Source organism: Bombina bombina, chromosome 7 (assembly GCF_027579735.1).
Source record: "Bombina bombina isolate aBomBom1 chromosome 7, aBomBom1.pri, whole genome shotgun sequence".
Taxonomy (NCBI): Eukaryota; Metazoa; Chordata; class Amphibia; order Anura; family Bombinatoridae; genus Bombina; species Bombina bombina.
The window spans coordinates 551,824,784-551,852,224 of record NC_069505.1 but is presented as its reverse complement, the minus strand read 5'-3'; the positions used below and the strand labels follow the sequence as shown (position 1 = coordinate 551,852,224).

The following is a 27,441-nucleotide window of genomic DNA, read 5'->3' as shown; positions in this document are numbered from 1 at the left end:
CCCTGGAACATGACAAACTAAAAGTGAGATGGATCTCAGAGGTCCTTAGTGCTCCCTATAATAGCTCCAGTAGAGGGGTGGTTATCCTTATCCGTAAAGACCTAGAATACGAAATAGGTGAACAAATAGTGGATCCCGAAGGTAGATTTATTATTGTTAAACTAAAATGGCAAGGTGACTGGTACACTTTGTGTAATGTTTATGGCCTTAATCAAAGAGCACCCACATTTTGGCGCACACTTACTGCCTCTCTGGCTACATTTCTAGACACTAAACTTGTTATTGCTGGGGACTTCAATTTAATACCTAATCCAGCCTTAGATAGATTCAGAGATCCGACTAGTTCTGCCCCTGTCAAACCTAAGAGAGATATGACGGTATTCCCCCTTAAGGTGTTTGACACCCTTTACAACTCACTGGGAGTGCAAGGCATATGGCAGAGACGTAACCCCACAGGCAGGGATTATACTTGTGCCTCTCGAGCACACAATACTCTATCCCGAATTGATCTTTTCCTCACTTCTAACTTCCTGGAGTTACTCATTACAGGCGCTAAGATTACTAATATTACCATCTCAGATCATGCCCCTATCTCCCTGACCCTTTTACAGTCTCCTCAACCAACTAACAAGCGGGAATTTCACTTTTCAACTCACCTCATAAAATCTCCTGACTTTAACATGTATCTAACGAGACAATGGGACGACTTTGTGGCTAACAACAGATCACACATAAATACACCAACTGTTTTTTGGGAAACGGCCAAAGCGGTCCTTAGAGGCGATATAATCGCATACCTTACTAAGAAGAAACTCCTTCATAATAGTAGAGAGGAACACTACAACACGCAACTGACAACAACATACACCCGTTACTGCCAGTACCCCAACTAATAGATGCTCTTACTTTGCGGCAAGGAGGGAGAGAGACACATTTTTGCTGCAAAACACAATACGCCAAGAAAATAGAAATCAGGGACACTTTTTGAGACACGGTAACAGATCCGGGAGGTTTCTAGCTTCTTTGGTTAAAATCAAGCAAGCAAATAGAGGGGTCCCAGCTATCCAGAGTCAGGGCCAATTAACAAATAATCCATCTGACATAGTATCAGAATTTGCAAACTATTATACCAAGCTATATCAATCGCAGCCGGCCCAGGAGAATGTGCAAAGAACGTTCTGGGATAAAATTACCCTTCCAAAGATAACGGCCGATCAAATTGACAACTTAAACGCCCCAATTTCCCAAGAGGAGGTTCTCCAAACAATTAAATCACTTGCTCTCTGGAAAACCTCTGGCCCGGATGGGCTGCTGACCGAATTTTATAGACTTTTATCTGATCAAGTCTCTCCAACAGAAACCACACTATTTGATCACTACTTTACAGAGCAACGCGCCCCCTCCGTTAATTTTTCTGCCGCAAACATTACGGTTATACACAAACTAGGTAGAGACCCCACTCTTCCTGACTTGTACAGAACCATATCCCTTCTAAATGTCTATTATAAACTACTAACTAAACATCTGGCCAATCGACTGAAACATATCCTCCCCCATGTTTTGCACCCGGACCAAACGGGTTTCACCGCCAACCGGTCTTCGGTGGCCAACATTCAGAGAGTCATTCATGCAGTAACCCACTACTGGCTGGCAAAGCAGAGTGGAATGATTCAGTCTCTCCCGGAGGCCTTCCTGCTGTCCCTGGACACAGAGAAGGCCTTCGATAGGGTGGAGTGAGCCCACCTTTTTCTCTCCATGGAAGGCTTCGGAATATCAGGTCATTTTATTTCCTTTCTTAGAAATGTATATTCCAATCCTGTAGCCTATCTACTAATCAGCAATCTCTACTCCCCACCAGTCTACCTCAAGAGAGGAACCCGTGAGGGCTGCCCGCTCTCCCCACTCCTATTTAATTTGGCACTGGAACCATTAGCGATCTATTTACGAACAGTCTTCCCTGGTATTAATCTAAATTCCCATAAACTTCAAATTGCCCTTTACCTGGGTGATATGCTACTTTTTATATCTGACCCACGGACTTATGTCCCATTAATTCTAGACTCGATTCAGCTATTCGGAGAATTCTCGGGCTACAAGATATTAGTCAAAGTCAGAGATTTTATGGTTGAATCTAAAAACAAAAGATGCAGCATTGTTGTACCCTTTTCGCACAGTTGACACCCACATAACTTACCTGGGCATTCACATTTCTGCTAATCTGCAGCAATGGTATCAACAAAATATAGCCCCTATTATTCAACAAGTTAAAACCGACTTGACTGCCTGGCAAAATTTACCACTCTCCCTAACGGGTAGAGTACATATCATTAAAATGATGGTTTTGCCTAGGCTTCTATACCCGATGCAAATGCTTCCCCTGTTGTTACGATGGAAAGATATATCACTCCTTAATAGCATGTTTTGGACCTTTCTATGTATACCTTCCATACTTGAAGGGAGGACTCGGCAAACCAAATCTCCTTTATTATATTTAGGTTTCTTTGGCAAAGTTTGCATTAGATTGGGTACTGAATACTCAACACTTCTCCAGCTCTCACTTGGAAGAGGCATCACTGACACAAATGTCTCCCTCCTTTCTGCCACATGTCACATTATCTGAACTGCCAACCACTATCCAATATCACCCAATGTTTCGGGACAAACTCTTGGGTTGGAGAGCAATGACTAAAGCCCTGGCCTGGGACCCTAGTCACACTAAAAATCTACCCATAGTGGGAAACCCTAGATTCCTACCTGGCTTAATATACCCTGTCTTTAACACCTGGAAGTCCTTGGGCGTAGATAACATAGACAAATTGTTAGACACTACCACTTAATCAGTTCTACCCTTTGACACTGTATGTAGAAAATACTTAATCCCATACACTAGTAGATTTGCCTATTTTCAAGTCTGGCACTACATCAATCACATCTTGCAGAGCTGTGAGACATTTTGGGACAGGTCGCCCTTGGCTCGGACTGTTGCACAGTTTCAGATACACAACTTTGCCATATCTCCCATCTAAAGCACATTGATACAGACCAAAATCCCTGCAACACAGTCAAACCTTTTAGCTATATGGAATAGGAGATTATCCAGCGTGTCTTCCACCAAACTTATTTATGATAGCTTAAGCCTCACATGGTCTGCAACTCTTGCAGCTGACCTTAGAGAATCTCAAATACGCGTTTTGTACCAAGATTACCTTACCCCAAGTAGATTAAGGAAATTGAGGAAAGACTTTTCTAATGTTTGTGGCAAATGTTCTTACCCAGACCCAGATTTTTTACACTACACCTGGTATTGCCCCAAAATCCGCAGATACTGGAGCCAGGTATCTTTCTGGCTCTCCAGAATAACATCTAGGTCTATCACCCTCACACCCACACAGATTCTGTTCTTGGACCAACTGACGGTTACAGGACAGGATAAAAAGTTTTTTATTAATAGTATACTTGTAGCCAGAAAGTGTGTATTCCACAAATGGCTTCATAGAGAAGCGCCATCCATTATGTTTCTTAAGCAAATTATGTTGACGAACCTGTAAGGTGAGCAATGTGATACTTTACTTGATGTCAATACACGAGCACGCTTCATTGGAAAATGGAGTCTTTTTTTTAAATTCTTATATTACCCGACCCAGAAACAAATCTTATACCCTTTTAAGAACACCATCTACATGTTGGAAGCGAATCTTAGGGGTGAATGAAATATCTGGTCAGATGACCCAGGTACTTAGGTGGTGGCAAAGGATGTATGAGACAGCCATCAGAAGTTTAATGATGCCTTGTAAACAACCCACTGTGTGCTTTAATGGTTTAGTTATAAAATTGCAGCAATAGATAGATATGTATGTTAATGTAATAAATGTCTTTTCTATTTTTGTATCTTTCATAGCTCATAGATGGCTACAGGGTGCTTTAGATATTAAATGTTTGATAAAAAATAAAAATAAAAGTTTTTCAATAGGCAACATGGAGACAAACTATCCCCACTAAGGTGTGAAGACTCATAGACTAATTACCAACTGAGGACTATGATTTAGAGACTCTGCTCTCATACCTGTTACCTTTTGTTCAACCTGTATTGGTTTCTTTATTTTACTATGATCTCATCATGGAGAGTACCATTGATCTCACTGTTGTGATTATGTATGTTGGTCATATTTGTTTGCCTATTGATAATAAAAATAAAGTTTTAAAAAAATAAAATAAAAAAAGTGTGGTAACTCACCAAGACTTCGACCCCCTCTCACAATTAATATTATTTTATATACACACACACACTGCATTTATATGTATATAATCTATACAATTTGTTTAATGAAAGCAAATTAAATCCAATAAAGGTTTGAATGGTTGCCTTTGGGCTTAAGACTCTGCCTCTGTCACAGAGTCTCACCCACTTAAGGTGCAATAGTCCTACTTCTGCTGAGGGGAGCTAAATAACACCATAGGATGCTACACAGAAATTTAATCACCATGTGTTACACATAGTGGGGGGTGATCACACAGCAGGAACGCTGAAAGGTTTGCATTTAGTGAATTTGTAAGAAGTGTTACTGCCCATTACTAGAGGATCTCACTAGAGGGCTAATCAGACTGTGCTCCAGCTTCTCCCACCACCAGCAGCAGCAGCAGTATTTACGGAAGTGTTTCTGTTCTCTGTCCAGAGGGAACTTACGGCTAGATTTGGAGTTTTGTCGGTAACGACCCAAAAAACTAACGCCCGCGTTTTACTGGCCGCACCATAAAAATAACTCTGGTATCGAGAGTCCACATAAAGGCTGCGTTAGGCTCCAAAAAAGGAGCGTAGAGCATTTTTAACGCAGCTTCAACTCTCGATACCAGAGTTGCTTACGGACGCGGCCAGCCTCAAAAACGTGCTCGTGCACGATTCTCCCATAGGAAACAATGGGGCTGTTTGAGCTGAAAAAAAACCTAACACCTGCAAAAAAGCTGCGTTCAGCTCCTAACGCAGCCCCATTGTTTGCTATGGGGAAACACTTCCTACGTCTGCACCTAACACTCTAACATGTACCCCAAGTCTAAACACCCCTAACCTTACACTTATTAACCCCTAATCTGCCGCCCCCACTATCGCTGACCCCTGCATATTATTATTAACCCCTAATCTGCCGCTCCGTAAACCGCCGCTACTTACATTATCCCTATGTACCCCTAATCTGCTGCCCTAACATCGCCGACCCCTATATTATATTTATTAACCCCTAATCTGCCCCCCACAACATCGCATCCACCTGCCTACACTTATTAACCCCTAATATGCTGAGCGGACCTGAGCGCTACTATAATAAAGTTATTAACCCCTAATCCGCCTCACTAACCCTATAATAAATAGTATTAACCCCTTATCTGCCCTCCCTAACATCGCCGACACCTAACTTCAATTATTAAACCCTAATCTGCCGACTGGAGCTCACCGCTATTCTAATAAATGTCTTAACCCCTAAAGCTAAGTCTAACCCTAACACTAACACCCCCCTAAGTTAAATATAATTTAAATCTAACGAAATTAATTAACTCTTATTAAATAAATTATTCCTATTTAAAGATAAATACTTACCTGTAAAATAAATCCTAATATAGCTACAATATAAATTATAATGATATTATAGCTATTTTAGGATTTATATTTATTTTACAGGTAAATTTGTATTTATTTTAACCAGGTACAATAGCTATTAAATAGTTAAGAACTATTTAATAGCTAAACTAGTTAAAATAATTACAAATTTACCTGTAAAAGATATCCTAACCTAAGTTACAAATAAACCTAACGCTATACTATCAATAAATTAATTAAATAAACTACCTACAATTACCTACAATTAACCTAACACTACACTATCAATAAATTAATTAAATACAATTGCTACAAATAAATACAATTAAATAAACTAGCTAAAGTACAAAAAATAAAAAAGAACTAAGTTACAAAAAATAAAAAAATATTTACAAACATAAGAAAAATATTACAACAATTTTAAACTAATTACACCTACTCTAAGCCCCCTAATAAAATAACAAAGCCCCCCAAAATAAAAAAATGCCCTACCCTATTCTAAATTACTACAGTTCAAAGCTCTTTTACCTTACCAGCCCTGAACAGGGCCCTTTGCGGGGCATGCCCCAAGAAATACAGCTCTTTTGCCTGTAAAAAAAAACATACAATACCCAAGCCCCCCAACATTACAACCCACCACCCACATACCCCTAATCTAACCCAAACCCCCCTTAAATAAACCTAACACTAAGCCCCTGAAGATCATCCTACCTTGTCTTCACCATACCAGGTTCACCGATCGGTCCAGAAGAGCTCCTCCGATGTCCTGATCCAAGCCCAAGCGGGGGGCTGAAGAGGTCCATGATCCGGCTGAAGTCTTCATCCAAGCGGGGCAGAAGAGTTCTTCCATCCGATTGAAGTCTTCATCCAAGCGGCATCCATCCGGAGCGAAGCGGCAGCATCCTGAAGACCTCCACCGCGGAACATCCATCCTGGCCGATGACTGAACGACGAATGACGGTTCCTTTAAATGACGTCATCCAAGATGGCGTCCCTCGAATTCCGATTGGCTGATAGGATTCTATCAGCCAATCGGAATTAAGGTAGGAATATTCTGATTGGCTGATGGAATCAGCCAATCAGAATCAAGTTCAATCCGATTGGCTGATCCAATCAGCCAATCAGATTGAGCTTGCATTCTATTGGATGTTCCGATCAGCTTCCGATCAGATTGGATCAGCCAATCGGATTGAACTTGATTCTGATTGGCTGATTCCATCAGCCAATCAGAATATTCCTACCTTAATTCCGATTGGCTGATAGAATCCTATCAGCCAATCGGAATTCGAGGGACGCCATCTTGGATGACGTCATTTAAAGGAACCGTCATTCGTCGTTCAGTCGTCGGCCAGGATGGATGTTCCGCGGTGGAGGTCTTCAGGATGCTGCCGCTTCGCTCCGGATGGATGCCACTTGGATGAAGACTTCAATCGGATGGAAGAACTCTTCTGCCCCGCTTGGATGAAGACTTCAGCCGGATCATGGAGCTCTTCAGCCCCCCGCTTGGGCTTGGATCAGGACATCGGAGGAGCTCTTCTGGACCGATCGGTGAACCTGGTATGGTGAAGACAAGGTAGGATGATCTTCAGGGGCTTAGTGTTAGGTTTATTTAAGGGGGGTTTGGGTTAGATTAGGGGTATGTGGGTGGTGGGTTGTAATGTTGGGGGGCTTGGGTATTGTATGTTGTTTTTTACAGGCAAAAGAGCTGTATTTCTTGGGGCATGCCCCGCAAAGGGCCCTGTTCAGGGCTGGTAAGGTAAAAGAGCTTTGAACTGTAGTAATTTAGAATAGAGTAGGGCATTTTTTTATTTTGGGGGGCTTTGTTATTTTATTAGGGGGCTTAGAGTAGGTGTAATTAGTTTAAAATTGTTGTAATATTTTTATTATGTTTGTAAATATTTTTTTATTTTTTGTAACTTAGTTCTTTTTTATTTTTTGTACTTTAGCTAGTTTATTTAATTGTATTTATTTGTAGCAATTGTATTTAATTAATTTATTGATAGTGTAGTGTTAGGTTAATTGTAGGTAATTGTAGGTATTGTATTTAATTAATTTATTGATAGTATAGCGTTAGGTTTATTTGTAACTTAGGTTAGGATTTCTTTTACAGGTAAATTTGTAATTATTTTAACTAGTTTAGCTATTAAATAGTTCTTAACTATTTAATAGCTATTGTACCTGGTTAAAATAAATACAAATTTACCTGTAAAATAAATATTAATCCTAAAATAGCTACAATGTAATTATAATTTATATTGTAGCTATATTAGGATTTATTTTACAGGTAAGTATTTATCTTTAAATAGGAATAATTTATTTAATAAGAGTTAATTAATTTCGTTAGATGTAAATTATATTTAATTTAGGGGGGTGTTAGTGTTAGGGTTAGACTTAGCTTTAGGGGTTAATACATTTATTAGAATAGCGGTGAGCTCCGGTCGGCAGATTAGGGGTTAATAATTGAAGTTAGGTGTCGGCGATGTTAGGGAGGGCAGATTAGGGGTTAATACTATTTATTATAGGGTTAGTGAGGCGGATTAGGGGTTAATAACTTTATTATAGTAGCGCTCAGGTCCGCTCGGCAGATTAGGGGTTAATAAGTGTAGGCAAGTGGAGGCGACGTTGTGGGGGGCAGATTAGGGGTTAATAAATATAATATAGGGGTCGGCGGTGTTAGGGGCAGCAGATTAGGGGTACATAGGGATAATGTATCTGGCGGCGGCGTGCGGACGGCAGATTAGGGGTTAATAAGTGTAGGTAGCTGGCGGCGACGTTGTGGGGGGCAGATTAGGGGTTAATAAATATAATACAGGGGTCGGCGGTGTTAGGGGCAGCAGATTAGGGGTACATAAGGATAACGTAGGTGGCGGTCGGCAGATTAGGGGTTAAAAAAATTTAATCGAGTGGCGGCGATGTGGGGGGACCTCGGTTTAGGGGTACATAGGTAGTTTATGGGTGTTAGTGTACTTTAGAGTACAGTAGTTAAGAGCTTTTGAAACCGGCGTTAGCCCAGAAAGCTCTTAACTACTGACTTTTTTCCTGCGGCTGGAGTTTTGTCGTTAGATGTCTAACGCTCACTTCAGAAACGACTCTAAATACCGGAGTTAGGAAGATCCCATTGAAAAGATAGGATACGCAATTGACGTAAGGGGATCTGCGGTATGGAAAAGTCGCGGCTGAAAAGTGAGCGTTAGACCCTATTTTGAGTGACTCTAAATACCGGCGGTAGCTTAAAACCAGCGTTAGGAGCCTCTAACGCTGGTTTTCACGGCTACCGCCAAACTCCAAATCTAGGTCATAGTTCCCCTCTGCAAAAATAGTGCAGGAACTCTGTTCCCATGCGTTCCCGCCCGTCTTGACCCCTGGACAGAATGAACCATGTCTGTTTGTGAATGGTGAGAAGGAAAGGTACGTGTGTACTGTGTGGGTTTGCTGGTGAATGGTGATAAGGGATTGCAAATGTTTTGTAACTTTCAAAAAATGAAACTAATTTTAAAGAGATAGTAAAGTCCAACTTAAACTTTCATGATTCAGATAGGGCATATCATTTTAAACAACTTTAAAATGTATTTTTATCATCAAATTTGCTTTGTTCTCTTGGTATTCTTTGTTGAGCGCTAAACCTAGGTAGGCTTATATGCTAATTTCTAAGCCCTTGAAGGCCGCCTCTTATCTCAGGGCATTTTGACAGTTTTTCACAGCTAAAGGGTGTTAGTTCATGTGTGCCATATAGATAACATTGTGCTTACACAAGTGGAGTTACCTAGGAGTCAGCACTGATTGCCTAAATTGCAAGTCTGTCAAAATAACTGAGATAAGGGGGCAGTCTGCAGCGGCTTAGATGCAAGGTAATCACAGAGGTAAAAAGTGTATTAATATAACAGTGTTGGTTATGCAAAGCTGGGGAATGGGTAATAAAAGGGATTTTCTCTCTTTTTAAACAATAACATTTTGGTGTTTACCATCTCTTTAACACGTTTGTTTGTTTTGAATTTTAAATGTTTGTACAACATTCTAAAATTTGTTAATTACATACGGCTAAAAATCATACCGCACTTGCGCTGCAGCTAGCGCAACACTTGTAATGTAGCCGATAGTACTTCTAATTCTATCTTTAAATTTAATATTCAATTTTATTTTTTCTAATTCGAATATTGCATAATATTCAAATTAGAAACATTTGAATCTTTATATTTGTAATAGTATTTCTAATGTTCTCTTTAAATGTAATATTTGAATTCTGCAATATTCGAAATAGAAACATTCAAATTGATATATTTGTATTTACTAAATTCCCTACTACATGAACTATTGAACTTCTGAATAGTATTTGCTAAATCGAATGTGGGTATTTAATCTAATTACGAACATTCAAAAATTAAAGTGACATTGGAAAACTGAAAATAACATTCGAATACGGAATTTTAATGGATTTTCGTTCTCATTAACATTCAATTGTCCAAAACAAATGTCTACAGGACTATTTGTTCTGCCAAGCGAATTGTACTTTCAGAACATTCGCCCATCCCTAATGGAGATATGAGAGTTGTATGAAACTGTGCAGATATGAGTTGTGTGTGAATGTCACTGGGAGCTAGCTGAACACATCTGGTGATCCAATGACAATACACAAATAGCCACCAATCACTAGTTCTCTCCAAGTAGTGTAGGTAGGTGTCTGGAGCACTACATGGTAATATTTTTGCACAACTACTGCTATAAAGCGCTACAGACACATGCAGACGTCTGAGCTTATCTCCCTGATTTTCAGCAAAGTATACTAAGAGAACGAATAAAGTTTTATAATAGAACTAGTTGATAAGCCTAGACAAAAAATAAACAAAGCTGTCCAAAATAATACATTTAAACTAAACTAATACCCCTATAAAAATAAAAATCCCCCACAAAATAAAAACACCCCCTAATGTAATACTAAACTACCAATAGCCCTTAAAGGGGCTTTTTGTAGGGCATTGCCCTAAATAAATCAGCTCTTTTACATTAAAAATAAACAAAGTCCTCCCTAACAGTAAAACCCCCCACCCACCAAACCCCCCAAAATAAAAAATAAAACTAACACTAATAAACCTAAACTACCCATTGCCTCTAAAGTTGCATTTGTATGGGCATTGCCCTTAAAAGGGCATTCAGCTCTTTTTTAGTGCCCCAAAAACCCTAATTTAAATGTAAAAAAAAAATATATACCTAACACTAAAGCCCCAAATAGGTACTCACGGTTCCTGAAGTCTGGCGGAGGTGGTCTTCTTCCAAGCGGGTCCATCATCTTCATCCACAGCAAAGGCGGCACGGAGCGGAGATGGGGAGCAGTGTTTCCCGATGTAGCTATCCTTGGAGGCGGTGACGGTCCTTGGCGGTGGTGCTCCTCTGTATCATGGAGGTTCCTCTTCATGCGATCGTCCGCCGCACACTGATGATTAAATGCAAGGTACCCCATATTTATTGGGGTAACTTGCATTCCTATTGGCTGACATTTTCACATCAGCCAATAGGATGAGAGCAAGTGAAATCTTATTGGCTGGTGAACAGCCAATAGGATGAGAGCAAGAGAAATTTAAGAAGGTGTCTAGCATTCATCCAGAATTTTGACAAAAATACTGGACACTTAAAAGTTTATTTATTTTTTATTTAAGTCCAAAAGTGCTAGCTATATTTAAAGGGACACTGAACCCAAAATGTTTCTTTTGTGATTCAGATAGAGCATGCAATTTTAAGCAACTTTCTAATTTACTCATATTATTAATTTTTCTTCGTTCTCTTGCTATCATTGTTTGAAAAAGAAGGCATCTAAGCTAAGGAGCCAGCCATTTTTTGGTTCAGACTCTGGACAGCCCTTGTTTATTGATGGGTGAATTTATCCACTAATCAGCAAGAACAACCCAGGTTGTTCACCAAAAATAAGCCGGTATCTAAACTTACATTCTTGTTTTTCAAATAAAGATAGCAAGAGAATGAAGACAATTTGATAATAGGCGCAAATTAGAAAGTTGCTTAAAATTGCATGCTCTATCTGAATCACAAAAGAAAAAATTTGGGTTCAGTGTCCCTTTAACAGGCTCCTTCTATGCCTCAATGTGTAACAAATATGGACCAAAAATAAGTGAATGTTGTTAAGGGGGTCCCATTGTGTTTAAAGGGATGGTAAAGTCATAATTAGACATTCATGATTTAGACAGAACATAACATTTTAAACAACTTTCCAATTTACTTTTATTATTTAATTTGCTTCTTTCTCTGTTATCCTTAGCTATGAGGTTTATCAGGGTAAGCTCAGGAGCAGCAAATAACCTAAGTTCCAGCTGCTGATTGGTGGCTGCATTTATATACTGATTGTCATTGGCTCACCCATGTGTTCAGTTAGAAACCAGTAGTGCATTGCTGCTCATTCAACAAATGATACCAAAAGAATGAAGCAAATTTGGTAATAGAAGTAAACTGGAAAGTGTTTTAAAATTGCATGTACTACCTAAATCCTGAAAGAAAAATTTTGGGTTTCATGTCCCTTTAACCCCTTAACGACACACGTCGTACAGGGTACGTCAGACACAAACTGGTTGCTAAAGACCAACGACATACCCTGTACGTCGTTAGGGGTTTAAAGCTTCTGGAAGCGATCCTGATCGCTTCCAGCCGCATTCAAGGTATTGCCGTAATGCCTCGATATTGAGGCATCACGGCAATACATTTTTTCAAACACCCATGCAGAGAGAGCTAGCGATGCTGCGATCGTTGGTGGGTGGGAGCTGCTGCAGGGAGGCGGGTGGGCGGCCATTGCTGGGGGGAATGACGACAGAGGGGGGGAAGTGGGCACACGCATGGGGCGGAGGCGGGAGCGTGCACGGGGTGGGAGTGGGCGGGAACCCTACACTATGGAACAGTGTAAAGGGAAGGAGGGAGAGAGGAGGGGCGACATATTTTATCTAAGGGAACTGGGAGGGGGTGGGGCTGGTTAATGAGGGGGGGGGGCAGCTACATTACAGAAAAATAAATAATAAATAAATAAAATAAAAAAATATTTTTTTATAATTTGTATGCAAACTGGGTACTGGCAGACAGCTGCCAGTACACAAGATGGCGGACAATAAGGTTGAGGGGGAGGGTTAGAGAGCTGTTTGGGGGGATCAGGGAGGTTGGGGGCTAAGGGGGGATCCTACACAGCAGAATATGTTGTTGTTTTTTGTTTTGTTTTTTTAAAAAAACTTTTATTTTAGTACTGGCAGTTTCTGCCAGTACTTAAGATGGCAGGGACAATTGTGGGGTGGGAGAAGGAAGAGAGCTGTTTGAGAGGGATTAGGGTGGGTTCAGGGGGTGGGATGTGTCAGGTGGGAGGTTGATCTCTACACTAAAGCTAAAATTAACCCTACAAGCTGCCTAATTAACCCCTTCACTGCAGGGCATAATACAAGTGTGGTGCGCAGCGGCATTTAGCAGCCTTCTAATTACCAAAAAGCAATGCCAAAACCATATAAGTCTGCTATTTCTGAACAAAGGGGATCCCAGAGAAGCATTTACAACCATTTGTGCCATAATTGCACAAGCTGTTTGTAAATAATTCCAGTGTGAAAACTAATGTTTGTGAAAAAGTAAGCAGTTTTTTTATTTGATCGCATTTGGCGGTGAAATGGTGGCATGAAATATACCAAATGGGCCTAGATCAATACTTTTAGTTGTCTACTACACTACACTAAAGCTAAAATTAACCCTACAAGCTCCCTACAAGCTCCCTAATTAACCCCTTCACTGCTGTGCATAATACACGTGTGGTGCGCAGCAGCATTTAGCGGCTTTCTAATTACCAAAAAGTAATGCCAGAGCCATATATGTCTGCTATTTCTGAACAAAGGGGATCACAGAGAAGCATTTACAACCATTTGTGCCATAATTGCACAAGCTGTTTGTAAATAATTTCAGTGAGAAACCTAAAGTTTGTGAAAAAGTGAACGATTTTTTTTTTATTTGATCGCATTTGGCAGTGAAATGGTGGCATAAATATACCAAAATGGGCCTAGATCAATACTTTGGGTTGTCTACTAAAAATATATATACATGTCAAGGGATATTCAGGGATTCCTGACAGATATCAGTGTTCCAATATAACCATCGCTAACTTTGAAAAAAAAAAATGGTTTGGAAATAGCAAAGTGCTACTTGTACTTATTGCCCTATAACTTGCAAAAAAAGCAAAGAACATGTAAACATTGGTTATTTCTAAACTCAGGACAAAATGTAGAAACTATTTAGCATGGTTGTTTTTTGGTGGTTGTAGATGTGTAACAGATTTTTGGGGGTCAAAATTAGAAAAAAAAATTAATCATATTTTATAAAAAAATGTATGATATCTTTAGAAAGTCCATTATACAGTTTGAAAAACTGTATATAATATGTGTGGGTACAATAAATGAGTAAGATGAAAATTACAGCTAAACGCAAACACAGCAGAAATGTAAAAATAGCCCTGGTCCTTTAGGGTAAGACAATTGAAAAATGGTCTTGTCCTTAAGGGGTTAAGTTTGTTACTGTAAGCCAAAGAGATAAAATTATTTATTTGTATGTTACTTGCAGGTATAATGACTGCTAGGGATGGGGGAATTTGTTTAAATTCAAATTCGAATGGTAGAACAAATTTTATTGCTGACTCGATTTTGAAAAAATATTCTTTAAAATTAGGAAATCTAATATTATTTCCGGTTTTCGAATGTAACTTTCGATTTTGAATGTTGGTTTTGATTTTGAATGTTCATAATAAATCGAATATACACATTTGAATTTTGTTCAAGAGCGGGGGCTATGGTAGAGCTTTGGGGGAAGATTGTGTGACCCCATTTTCCAATGTGCCCAGTCATGGATTCTCCAGTATTCTTGTAGAGGACAGCTGGCAACCCTACACTCAAGCTGCCTTTTATCAGACTCTGCTGTGAGGAGCTTAAGAGGGGAAAAAGGATGTTGACCTGGGAGAATGACTTGCACTGTAAGTGAGGGTAAAAGGGGGGGGTCGATTTCAAGGGGGAGAGGTACCAAATAGTGTGATAACGTAACGGATACGATCTGAGGGATAGGATGTGCAGATGGATACTCACAAAAGGCGTTGCACATCCAGTCCAATAACTAATGAACCGAGGCTTCAGAGCCACTCAGCTGACTCGGGTGATCAGGCAGGACAACTGGATAACCACGGAGCTCCTCTCTAATGACGTTTTTCCACCTGGGCTGAACTTGACCAATCAGGAAGTAGCACCTACAATAGGTCTACTTAAAACAATGTAAAGTTGGTCGTAACCAAAGAGCAAGGTACGAAGGCTTTAAAAGATTTATTTTAATAACACATTAAAACATTAGGTTGCACAGCAACGCATTTCTCGGCCATAGTGCCGTTTCATCAGGCTGTCTTTTTATTTTAAAAAGTCACATTAAAGGGACATATTACTCAAAATTCTTTTTTAGCATCTACATGAAAAAGCAGCAGTTAAAAATGTTAAAAACATTTATTTATTTATTTATTTTGCATTCAAAAAATGTTACGGAAAAGCTATTTAAAGGGACATAAAACCCAAAACATGATTTGTGAGTACATTTTTTTTAAACTTTACAATTTACTTCTATTATCAAATTTATTTCGTTCTCTTGGTATACTTTGTTGAAAAGCTGGCGTGTAGGTGTGTGCATATGAGAATGAAGTATATTTGATAACAAAAAGCAATTCATTTTTTTGATTTTTTTTTAAATTGTATGCTCAGTCTAAATATCAAAAGAAATATTTAGGATTTCCACTCCCTTTAAATTGAATGTGGAACAAACAGGAAGTGCATGATTGTATACAACTGGTTCCCAGGACTCTAATGCTCATTGGCTTATAGGGAGAATTTAGCTAGAAAAAGCCGGTTTCCTTTAATAAAGAAACATCTATTTTTCAAAAAACAAAAAACTGTCACACACTTAAAAGAGCAAAAGATACATTTGTGTTATTAATATACAGTATATACTAGCCATTATGTTCTTCATTGCAAAAGCTCTGCATTTGAAATCATTTTTTAACCCTTTGAGTGCTAATGACGGCTCTGAGCCGTCACAGAGTTTCCCACTCTGGCTGGTGCTAATGACGGCTCAGAGCCAGGGGCGGACTGGGCCGGGGGGCGGGGGGGCAATTGCCCCCTGGGCCTCTTTGATGTATGTGAAATGGGCCGCAGGCTAGCCTGGCTGAAAAAAAATAAGTGACATGTGACAGTGTGTGTTTGCTTCTTTGCGATCGCGCTATTAGACAACGAGTGCTGATTCTGTCATCTGTCTCTGAACTAATAAAATACATTTATTTATTTCCAATCCTGAGTTTTTGAATAATTGTGACACTATACACTACAGAGATGCAGATGATTATGCGAATGCGATGATGCGACCGCCCGGCCGGGCTGGCTGTGGCGGATCAGGACAGGGGCAGTCAGTCACTGTGTCAGACCCAGATTGATTGATAATCAGATCAGCATCATGATCAATGATCATGATGCTGATCTGATTATCAATCAATCTGGGCCGCACTGCCGCCACTGTCGGCCCGGAGCGGGCCTCACGCTCTCTCAGACTCTCAAGTCCTCAGCGCTTCCTGTCCCTGAATCCTGACTCCTCCTCACTTCCACCCGGTGTCAGCACTGTTTGCAGCTGCGCATTATAACAGCCCAGCCACGTGACGCGGGAACTTCCCGCGGGGAAGATCACAGTACTCGTGACTGAGGCTGAGCTGACTGAGTCAGGGAGAGAGTGCTGAGAAACAGCGTGGACTGCGGCGAGGTAGGCTGCTGGCTGCTGCCAGGCTTGCTATTTAAGGCTGGTGCCGTGGTTGGTGGACTGGGGAGGTTGATGGTGCCTGACTGTCTACTCTGTGGTGACTGAGTGTCAGAGTAAGAGTGTGAGCAATGCATAACAAATAGTGGAAGAGAAACAAAAACAAAGCAAGCAAGCAAACAATGAGAATCTGTGGCAGAAAAAGTCTCTTAAATAATCCCAGTTATATCCACTGGTTCAGATATATATTAGAAGTCTAATCAGGACAGGGAGAAAAAAAATGTCTTACTGTAATAGGGGCCAGGGCAAATTTAAAAAGGGTGATTGGAAGAGAAACAAAGCAAGCAAACAATGACAATCACCCTTTTTAAATTTGCCCTGGCCCCTATTACAGCAAGACATTTTTTTTCTCCCTGTCCTGATTAGACTTCTAATATCTGAACCAGTGGGATAACTGGGATTTAAGACACTTTTTCTGCCACAGATTGTCATTGTTTGCTTTGTTTCTCTTCCAATCACCCTTTTTAAATTTGCCCTATTACAGTCCTGATTAGACTTATACTTTATCTGAACCTGACCTTGGGAAATAATTTATAACTACAGTCAGACTGTGAACATAGAACAAAAGTGCATTATGGGAAGATCAAGATCTGCTTAACAGAACTGTAAGAATCTGAGAGTCTGGTTTTGGGTTTGGTTGCAGAGAAGGGTTAACTACAGGCAGATCTTGCATTGCCTGAAACTGAGTACAGTTATGTAAAAAAAAACTGCTATTAGCAAACATGATGACATGATCATCACAAATCACACAATAATTCCCCAGGCAGAGTAGTCAATATAATAATCCAGTGGAATGGATTACATTATATTTATTAATACATTATAGCATAATGGCTGCTGGATGGTTCATCAGGCTCTATAATCAGCAATGGCTGAAAATCTATCAATGGCTGAAAATCAAGGCTAATTACTGCCTATTTGTTTTTCTGCAGGCTGCAGCAATGCCATGGGCTTTATTTATTTCTTGCAATCTTGCTGCTGAGTCTGACCCTAGAGACCTCACCTCACCTGATCTTGATTAGTGATTAATACTACCAACAACAGTTGATGCATGTTTTAATTTATGTTTGCTTCTATATATAAGATTAAAGAGTAATATATAATTTTATTTTAAACGTTTGTTTAATTTTCTTTACTATGTTTGTTTTAAATTACATGGGGACAGGAATAGGTGGGCGGGTGCGGGAAGGTAGCGGGCAGGGGGTCGAGTTGCTGCACCATGGGCCTCTGGGTTGTACTTTCCCCCTGGGCCAAAAGTTGCCAGTCAGCCCCTGCTCAGAGCCGTCATTAGCACTCTCCCACCTTGAGGGAAATCTGAGGGCTCCCACCCGCTCCTACTCCGGCGATCGGGCCTACATAGTGACAGGCATCGCCGGGCTTCACGTGATGCGTGGTGAGTGTAGGAGCAGGGGGCATGCTGCTTAGAAGCCTGTATCTCAGGCATCTAAGCAGCTAAAGACCCCCAAGACCCACTGTTGAAATGGTAATCGTCTAACCTTTCCAATAGTGTAATTATTGGGGGTCTGGGAAAAAAAGTTTAATTTTTTTTTTAAAAATAAATTAAAAAAACCTTAAAAAATCTTAGCACCCAGGTGGGAAAGTGCTTAGCACTCAAAGGGTTAAAAGCATTTAAACTGTCATATATTATGTCCATTTATGTTAAAAAGAGTTTCTTATCAATGTATATAATGTTAAAAAAGTAAACATTTAAAGGGACACTAAAACACACAATTTAAAAAAAAATCCAATTTACTTCTATTACGAAATCGTGCAGTCTTTTTATATACTCACTTTTTGAGACACCAGCTCCTACTGAGAATGTGCAGGATGTCCTAATGTATACATACATAGTCTGTGATTCGCTGATAGCTGTCTCAAGATACAGGGGCCAGGGAAATAGGGGAAATTTCAAATTTGTCAGTTAAAAAATCTGCTCATTTGAAATTCAGAGTGTTGCTGCATTGTCTTGTTATTAAACATTTGTTGATTATGCAGTTTTACTGTATTAAATGGTCAATAAAATATGAACTAAACATTCTAAAAAAAATGCACCTACACAATGGCATTGATCCAGTATAGGAAAAGAACATTATATTTTGATGGACTAATATTTTAGGCATCCTCCTACCTTGTATTATAATTTTATATATGTTTCATACATATTTATTACAGTTTCTAAAGGATTTCCAGCTAAAAATGTAATGCAAAACAGGACCTAGGAACACAATGATGTCACAGTGGTGCTGTGAAAAGAATGAGATTACATAGCAACTGTATCCTAAGAGACATACACAGACGGAAGGAGGGGCAGAGCTGGGAGTGAGGACTAGTGACTGGAGTGGATGGAAAAAGAAAGCAGAGTAAGAAAGTGGAATAGGGAAAGAGAAAATGAGAAGGAATGAGAGAAAATGAGAGAGTGAGAGAGAATGAGAGAGTGAGAGAGAATGAGAAGGAATGAGAGAGAATGAGATAGTGAGAGAGAATGAGAGAGTGAGAGAGAAGGAGAGGGTGAGAGAGTATGAGAGGGTGAGAGAGAATGAGAGGGTTAGAATGAGAGAGAATGAGAGGGTGAGAGAGAATGAGAGGGTGAGAGAGAATGAGAGGGTGAGAGAGAATGAGAGGGTGAGAGAGTATGAGAGGGTGAGAGAGAATGAGAGGGTGAGAATGAGAGAGTGAGAGAGAATGAGAGAGTGAGAGAGAATGAGAGGGTGAGAGAGAATGAGAGGGTGAGAGAGAATGAGAGGGTGAGAGAGAATGAGAGAGTGAGAAAGAATGAGAGGATGAGAGAGAATGAGAGAGAGATTGTGTGTAAGAGAAAGGCAGAGACAGAAAGAAGGAGGGCAGAGATAGTGGAAGAGAGACAGACAGACAGACAGACAGAGAGAGTGAAAGAGACAGGGAGAGATATGGAATAGTGTGTGAGAGAGAGAGGGAGAAAGATATGTGTGTGAGAGAGTGAGTGAGAGACACACACAAAGAAAGAGAGTGAAAGAGAAGGGGAGAGAGATAGCGGGTGTGTGAAAAAGAGACAGAGAGAGGTGAGTCTGTGTGTGAGACAGACAAAGAGAGTGAAAGAGAGAGGGGGAAAGATGGGGAGTGTGCGTGTGAGAGATAGAAACAGACAGAGAGTGAAAGAGAGGGAGAGAGATGTGTGTGTGTGTGTGTGTGTGTGTGTGTGTGTGTGTGTGTGTGTGTGTGTGTGTGTGTGTGTGTGTGTGTGTGTGTGTGTGTGTGTGTGTGTGTGTGTGTGTGTGAAAGAGAGACACACACACAAAGAGAGTGAAAGAGAAAGGGAGAGAGATGGGAGTGTGTGAAAGAGTGACAGAGAGAGAGAGAGGGAGGGAGAGAGAGGGCAAGAGAGAGAGAGAGCGCGAGAGGGGGAGAGATGTGAGTGGGAGAGAGAGAGAGTGACACACACACAAAGAGAGAGAGTGAAAGAGAGAGGTAGAGATAAAGAATGAATGTGAGAAAAAGACAATTAAACAGAGAATTTTAGATTAAGCATGAATCTGAGGGAGTAACTTTAAGAGAAGAAACTATCTGAGATAAAGAAATAGAGACTGAGAGACCAGAATAATATGATAGTAAAAGTGTATATATCTAAAACATGGAACTTATAAGAGAAAAAAATAGAATGACTGGTATAGATTCACTAACACCTCTTTTCTGCATCTCCAAGTTCTCCATTAATTGCTTTGTTATTCTAGGGAGCCCACACACTGAAGAATGGAGAGGTTAATGACCTTTAGAAAATGGGTTCCTTAGAGTTATCTAAGAACTGGAGAGATTGTATAGTTTGAAGAGACTGGAGAAAGTTGTTAGTGACTCTACTCCAGTGATTGTGTCAGATTTTGAATGTGGTTGAGAAAGCTTTGTTGCGTTGAGTGAGAAATTGAGGTTCTAGAGAAAAATTATCTAAAATAATATGATCAACAAGCTATTTCCTTTCAGACAAGATATACGTTGTCCATTGTTTCAACATCTGAAGAACAATAGTTTGTGCAGTTGTAACTTTTCCTCTACGTTTTCCAGGGCATACAGAGACCTCCACAATAATCACATGGCGTATTCTCCAATGGGTGCCAAAGCCTGGCAAGATGCATCATATAAGACAATCCAACTCGCCCATGATCTGAAGCTTAGCCCAGGTCCTGTTGCCAATGGTCAGTGGGCATCAAGAACAAATAATGGCACAAATCAAATTAAGGGCAACAGGAAAGACTTAACAACTCCACCACCCTTTCAAAAAGAGCTCATCTCCGAAGCGTGCAACACTTTCGCACGTGATTACATGAGAGATGCGCAAAACTCACTTTATAGTCTGAGACTTGCCCTTTTGGAGACCAACCGCCATATGCACAAACTACAAAGAGAGAGAGATGCTCTGTTACGTTGTCATGCCAACATCAGGAAAGACATAGTCACTAACCGGGAAACTGCTGCACTCCGTGGGATAAGGCCCAAAGGCGAGAGGGTGAGTGTCTAACTATATTTTTCTAATGGCTATCCCATAATTAAAGACGCAAAAAGAAATAAAGTTTTGTTATTAAAGGGACACTAAACACTAAATATATTTCATGCACCTCCCTCTCATCATCTGTGCTGCCATATTGGAACCTAGGTTACACAGTTGTCATCTGAAGTAGAGTTGCTGCACATGTGCATTGGGATATGGTTAAAGATACATATAATTATATTTAAACAGGTCTTGAAATTTCCACTAGCTCCTATCTTTTATCTTCTAAATATTTTTCAGGCACACAAGTTGAAAATAAACTTGGGTATAGTGCTGGAGTCTATTTGTGCCTCTTCTTTTATATATATATATAATATTTTTTCCAGATACTACTAAGAAAAGGAGATTTTGTTATTAAAAATATCTCACCTACTGTAAATTATGTATGTATTATGTATGTTATATACATTTTGGTCTAGTATAATTTTTTTATAATGTACATAACTCTTTGAACATGAGTACTGATGTATGTGAATGTGTATATCTCTATTAGGGAGACGCAATGTCACTTGTCAAATGTAATTTGTTTACCAACCTTGGATACCTTTATAGAATGAATATGTCAATAGTTCTATGGGAAATGTTTTATCTGCTATGTTGAATGTAAAATGCGTGCCAAATGCTCTATGTGAGATTTGTATCGAAAGTCAAATATTATGTTGAATATTCTTATTTATTTATATACTAAAGACATGAAATTGATTCAATATACGTCTACAATGAATAATAACAGCTGAGAATTAAAGCTCAGACTAACTAAATGTAACACTTAAAGGACCAGTAAATACCGTAGATTTGCGTAATCAACAAATGCATGATAACAAGACAATGCAATAGCTCTTAGGGGTAGATTTAACATTGGTCGAGCGGACATGATTCGCTGTAGACATGTGTGATTAGTTTCGGATCGATTCGGAAATTTGGAAAATTCTGAAAATTCGGATCGATTCGAATTTCCGAATTAAAATACTGCCGAATCTACCGAATAAATCCGAATCGAATACATCCGAATCGATTCGAATACATCCGAATCGATTCGGATGTATTAGGTAGATTCGGATGGCCGTGTATTACACTAGTATTGTACAGTATATTAGGTTTTATCACTCTGCTATGGGTTAAACCTAATATACAGTACATAATACTAGTGTAATACACAGCACATCCCACCTAACACTTACCAAAATTCCGAATTTCCGAATCGATTCGAACCGAATCGAATCGAACCGAATCGAACCAAATTTTTTCCGAATCCGAAAGAATCCAAATGAATCCGAAACGAATTCATTCGAATTTTTCCGAATTCGAATAGATCCGAACTGAAATTCAAATCGATCCGAATCGATCCGAACCGAAATGAATTTTTCGAAGCTGCACAAGTCTAATTCGCTGTAGCGTATCCGTATCGGGATGATTCACTCTCAAATGCTGGATACCCATAGTTGGAGAATCAGCATTTGAAGATTATATCATTTTTATTTGAATCTGAATAACATTAATTAACATTAAGTACAGTAGAATTGCATAACCAACAAGTACATAATAAAAAGACAATGCAATAGCGCTTACTCTGAATTTTAAATTTCAAAATGTACCGCCCCCTTGTATCATGTGACAGCCTCATCCAATGACAGCCTCATAAATGTGTACACACTGTGAACTCTTGCTCAGTAGGTGCAGGTGCCTTAGAACGTTTGCATATACAAAGATTGTGCACATTTTGATAATGAAAGGAAATTGGAAAATCTCTTTTAATTGCTTATAATGTGCTCTCTGAATCATGAAAGTTTAATTTTGATTTTAGTGTCCCTTTAAAGGGACACTGAATGCCTAGTAATTACAAGACATTTCTATTGTCTTGCTATAGAATAGCATATATCCAAGTTTAAATATTTTCAAAACAAATTAACACTCAATTGCAATCATTTAGAAAAGCTTATCAAATGATTTATCTATAAAAATGGTGAATATTGAAGAAAAATCATTCTATAAAGTTTTTTAAAGGATTGTGATTGACCCCCCCTTGTTTGCTGCAATCGTTTTCCAATAGCCAAAACTCTGCCTACCATTTACCTTATTTGGAGGAGCCAATCCAGACTTACTGAAGTAGACAATACCAGCCACGGTCATTATGTTAGGAAAAACTGCATTGTTTTGCAGTCTGACAACCACTGCTAAGGTCTATTAGCAAGGTTCATCTTGAGAAGTCTGCATTGTGCACTTCCAGTTCTGAGCATTAAAAAAACCCTCACAATTTCTCGGAGTTAAATTACATGAAAAGGGGGCAAAATAAATACTGAACTTATATTGCAAAGTTGTTTTACTATGCATAATTAATCTTTTTATATTAAAATCTCAAGGCATTTACTGTACCTTTTAGTAACCACATTTTAATGTCTAGGTTTTTTTTACACTGTTTTTCCCATTTTTAAATAAAATGAATGTAGTAAAATTTAAAAATTCTTATAACAAAGCAAAATATTCAAAATTTGGCCTGCAAATTTTTTAAAAAAGTATTTATTATAAATAAATGTACAAAAATTTTGAATTGTATTAAATAGTTTGATCATTTGTTAATCTTGTATCTGTATATATGTAACTTTTGTGCGTATATGTGTTTTGTCTTTATTTATGTATGTGCCTTCTTGTTGGTATACATGCATATGTAAGTATGCCTGTGCTTATAAGACTTTTTGTGCATTTTTGTTTTGCATGAATGTGTATATGTCTAGGTATGTATTGGCGTGTTTTTATGGTTAACAATCTGTCCCCCAAAAGCTCTATATTAGCCCCATCCCATGATGATATATATTTTTCACAACTGTGCAGTAATTTCACCCCTTGGCTGCCTTTAACATACAAATTATTAATTTGTATCACTTTAGCTGCCTGTAACATATGTAAACAGAAGTAATTTGACCCCCTTAAAGGGATAGGAAACCCCAAAATGTTCTTTCTTGATTCTGATAGAACATACTGTTTAAACAACTTTCCAATTTACTTCTATTATCAAATTTGCTTAAATCTCTTGTTATCCTTTGCTGAAGGAACAGCATTACACTACTGACAGCTAGATGAACACATCTAGTTAGCCAATCACATGAGATAATGTGTGCAGGCACCAATTAGCAGCTAGCTCCCACTAGCGTAGGATATGTGCGTATTCTTTTTCAACAAGGGATACCAAGAGAACAAAGCACATTTGAAAATAGACGTAAATTAAAAAGTGTCTTAAAATAACCTGCTCTATCTGAATCATGCAAGTCCAATTTTGACTTTCCAATCCCTTTAACTGCCTCTACCTGCTCCTTATTGTAAAACACTCAGGGACATTTAAGTGTCCACTAATTTTGTGAAGATTTAACTGGACAGCTTGCTAAAATACTGGAATGGTTGAATACGGGACACCTAGCAACCCTACATGTTTTGAGAGGGTGTGTACGTATATGTGAGCATTTATAGCTGGGCATGTAAACACATTTCTACTCCTTCACTTCCTGCTAATCTATGAGAAAGGTTATATAAAACATTGTGAGGAATAAAGGATCCACAACCATAAATACAGTCCTACATGAAAAGGACAGTCTACACCTTAGTCATCTTAAAGTCTTACTTTAGATTAATCTGTAAATATTCTCCTGCACCCTTTCTACATCATGCAGAGGAATGGTAAAAAAAAGTGATTTAAAAATTAATATTGTTTCTGGCTACTTTGACATGGCTTTCAAGCTCCACCCACTGATGACATCACAATCTGGGCTGCATCTAAGCACTCTGCTGAATAGCATTGACAGTCTGTTGAATCCAATTAGTGAGTCTTGTTTAACTAGTCAAGCCATTAATGCAGCCTAGTTAGTGATGTCATCAGTAGGCGAAAGCTTGACAGCCATTTCAAAGTGACCAGAAACAAGTCATTTTAAAATAACTTTTTACTGTGACAAGAGGTCCCAATTTAAAGGGCCATGATACCCAAATGTTGAAACACTTGAAAGTGATGCAGCATAGCTGTAAAAAGCTGACTAGAAAATATCACCTGAACATCTTTATGTAAAAAAGAAAGATATGGCTAACCGCTGAGCAAGATAGACGCACTAGAGAGGAGCTCTGTCAGGCGTTATAGTTTAAAGTTTATTTAACCGGCCAAATTCGGCCATAATTGCCACTAAATTTACTCCCAGGACACTTAGAAGCAAGCGAGTACTTGTAAAGGCTTGTGGAACCTAACTTCAGGAATCTCAACTGACCTTGCTGTCGGGGGGTTGGCAGTCAGCCATTTCCCTTTGGGTCATTTACCGCAGCCTCGCCGCTCTCACCTACACAGCCTCGGAGGGTCGGGGCTCCGCTCTGAGATGTCCGTGGAGGTGTTTTGCTGTGCCTGAGGTCTGGGTCTGTGCCGAGGTTCACGGTGCCTGGCGGGTTTCCGCCACCGCTCCCTAAGGAAGAAGATAGAGGCCAAAAAGAGTTCCGGTGAGCCATCCTAAGGCCCCAAGAGCAAGCCCGCACACCACCCTGCCCTGGGCAAAGACACTGCCGGGAAACGGACGCCCGGACCTTCACAGTCCAGCTGGGCTGCAGGAGATCTCCCACCTCTCATCACTGCTCCGCTCCGGAGCAGCAGTTTGTAACCGGCTGCAGTTGCCGGGTGTCAGTCAGGTGGTCACCTACCTCGGAAAACCCCTCTGTGGTACAGGGATTGTGTTCATATTGCTGCCCTGCCGACCACGCAGGCAGATGGATGTAGAGTTCACGAGGTGGGAGTGAAGTGACATCGCCAAGCGCACCATACTTCCAGTGGCGCGAACATCCGCCATCTTGGGGCCTGAGCTCCTTGCTTCATCCAGGATCCTTAGCAGTGGAGCATGTCATACTTTGGACAGCAAGGACCACACTTCCATCAGCAGAGGATTTGCCGCCCAGCCGCACTACGTTGATTGGTGAGACTGTTCCTCTATACATTTCTTATATTGCTGGCCGGGTGTTGGGGGGCCTACTCACAAAGAGTTGTATTGCCCAGCTTGGGGAGAGACTATTCTAGAGGGGAATTGAGCAGCCATTGCCCCCCTTGAACTTTGTGGCTGTGCAGCCTATTCCCGCACTAACGGAGGTCACACTGACAGGCCCTGGGAACGCTCTTAATAGGAGTAATCCTACCAATTTTACAGCAGTCTTTTAGAAGAGCATCCCCAGTGATTATTAAGAACCATTAAACAGGTCCTGTTAAGACATTCCTTGCCTGCTCACGCTATCTCCACTTGGGCACTGAACTGTTTATCTGAAACCTGACTTAAACTGCTCTCTCAAAGTTAGGCCAGCCTCAAACAGAGCACCCTGAGACTCTCCTTAGATAGTTAAGGAACCCAGTGCCTTTTCAGCCACGCACAGCAGTCTGACACATGACCTGTGAAACACATCCCTGCAGTCCATATTAGCCTGTGTATATACCTTAGACTGTTAACAAATATTGCTGCTGAGTTATTTCATGTGTCTCTGGCCCTGTACTGCACAGCCTGACATTTCATGCTAGCGGGCCTTACTATACTGTTCACTTATTGCTGCTGCGTCAGCTTATGTGTCTTTGGGCCTTGGCTCAAGGTGGAGTGTTGTGTTATTTCATTGCTGGTCTAACAACTCTTTTTTCCTGCAGGTCCATTTCATGGTAGTAGTCTTGCCTGTAAACTAAGCTACTGTATGCTCCATTTCCTTTGCAGGGATTGCTGTATAATATTGCCCATAATTACTTTACTACTTAGGGCTTTTATATATTAATGTACATTTGTACTGATTAACCTATTGTGCCCTACATTTCAGGCCCTAGGTCTACATCGGGTTATTGAAGGTGTATTAGACCTGGTTTTGGAAATTGCAGAAAGTTATACCATCTAGGCTACCTTGTATGTTGACACTGTCGTGCCAGTTCTCTTTTTGTAATACTGATAATTCACACCTACAGCTAAGGGTGATTCACTTCTTCCCATCTGAAGTCAACCCTTCCTCAGTTAAGGGGTAGGTGATTCCATTTTGAGCTTAGCCTAACCCAAGTTCTGCACTATTGTTGATCCAATAAGGTATTTGTGGTATATTGACTGGTATATTCCGGCCAGCTCTGTGTGAATTAAAAGGGTTAATTGCTGCTTTCCAATCCCTCACCTCCCCGCTCCCACCTGGCTAGTCCAGGTGGGTCACATCCAATTCCCTTTCCCCTTCCTCCGGGTAGTATCCCCCTATTCCCCGAGGTGAGGGACCAGATTTGTAGTATCAATTGTGAGTATTCATGTAACTTTGACCTCTAAAGTGTGACTCAGCCCCGCTCTAACCATGAGATAGGTTTTATGTAAATTGTGTGGTTGAATGTGACATGCATAACCCTTGAATTTCTTCCACAACAGCAGTATATTGCCCTTGAGCCTCCAGGGATCTATTACTCTGCCTTCCAGGGATATAGTAACTAGTCTATAAAATGCCTCACATGATGAAGAAACATCCCAAA

At 39.9% G+C, this 27,441-nt stretch overlaps 1 protein-coding gene across 1 annotated transcript in view; it reads left to right on the top strand.

Annotated features, from left to right (window-relative positions):
* The first annotated feature begins 19,713 nt into the window (after window positions 1–19,713).
* CCDC105 (coiled-coil domain containing 105) overlaps window positions 19,714–27,441 on the top strand; it is a 35,096-nt gene continuing 27,368 nt past the window's right edge. The window contains exon 1 of the mRNA XM_053689135.1: window positions 19,714–20,912. Within this exon, the coding sequence (XP_053545110.1) occupies window positions 20,364–20,912 (549 nt within the window). The 5' untranslated portion in view covers window positions 19,714–20,363. The remainder of the gene's footprint in view (window positions 20,913–27,441) is intronic.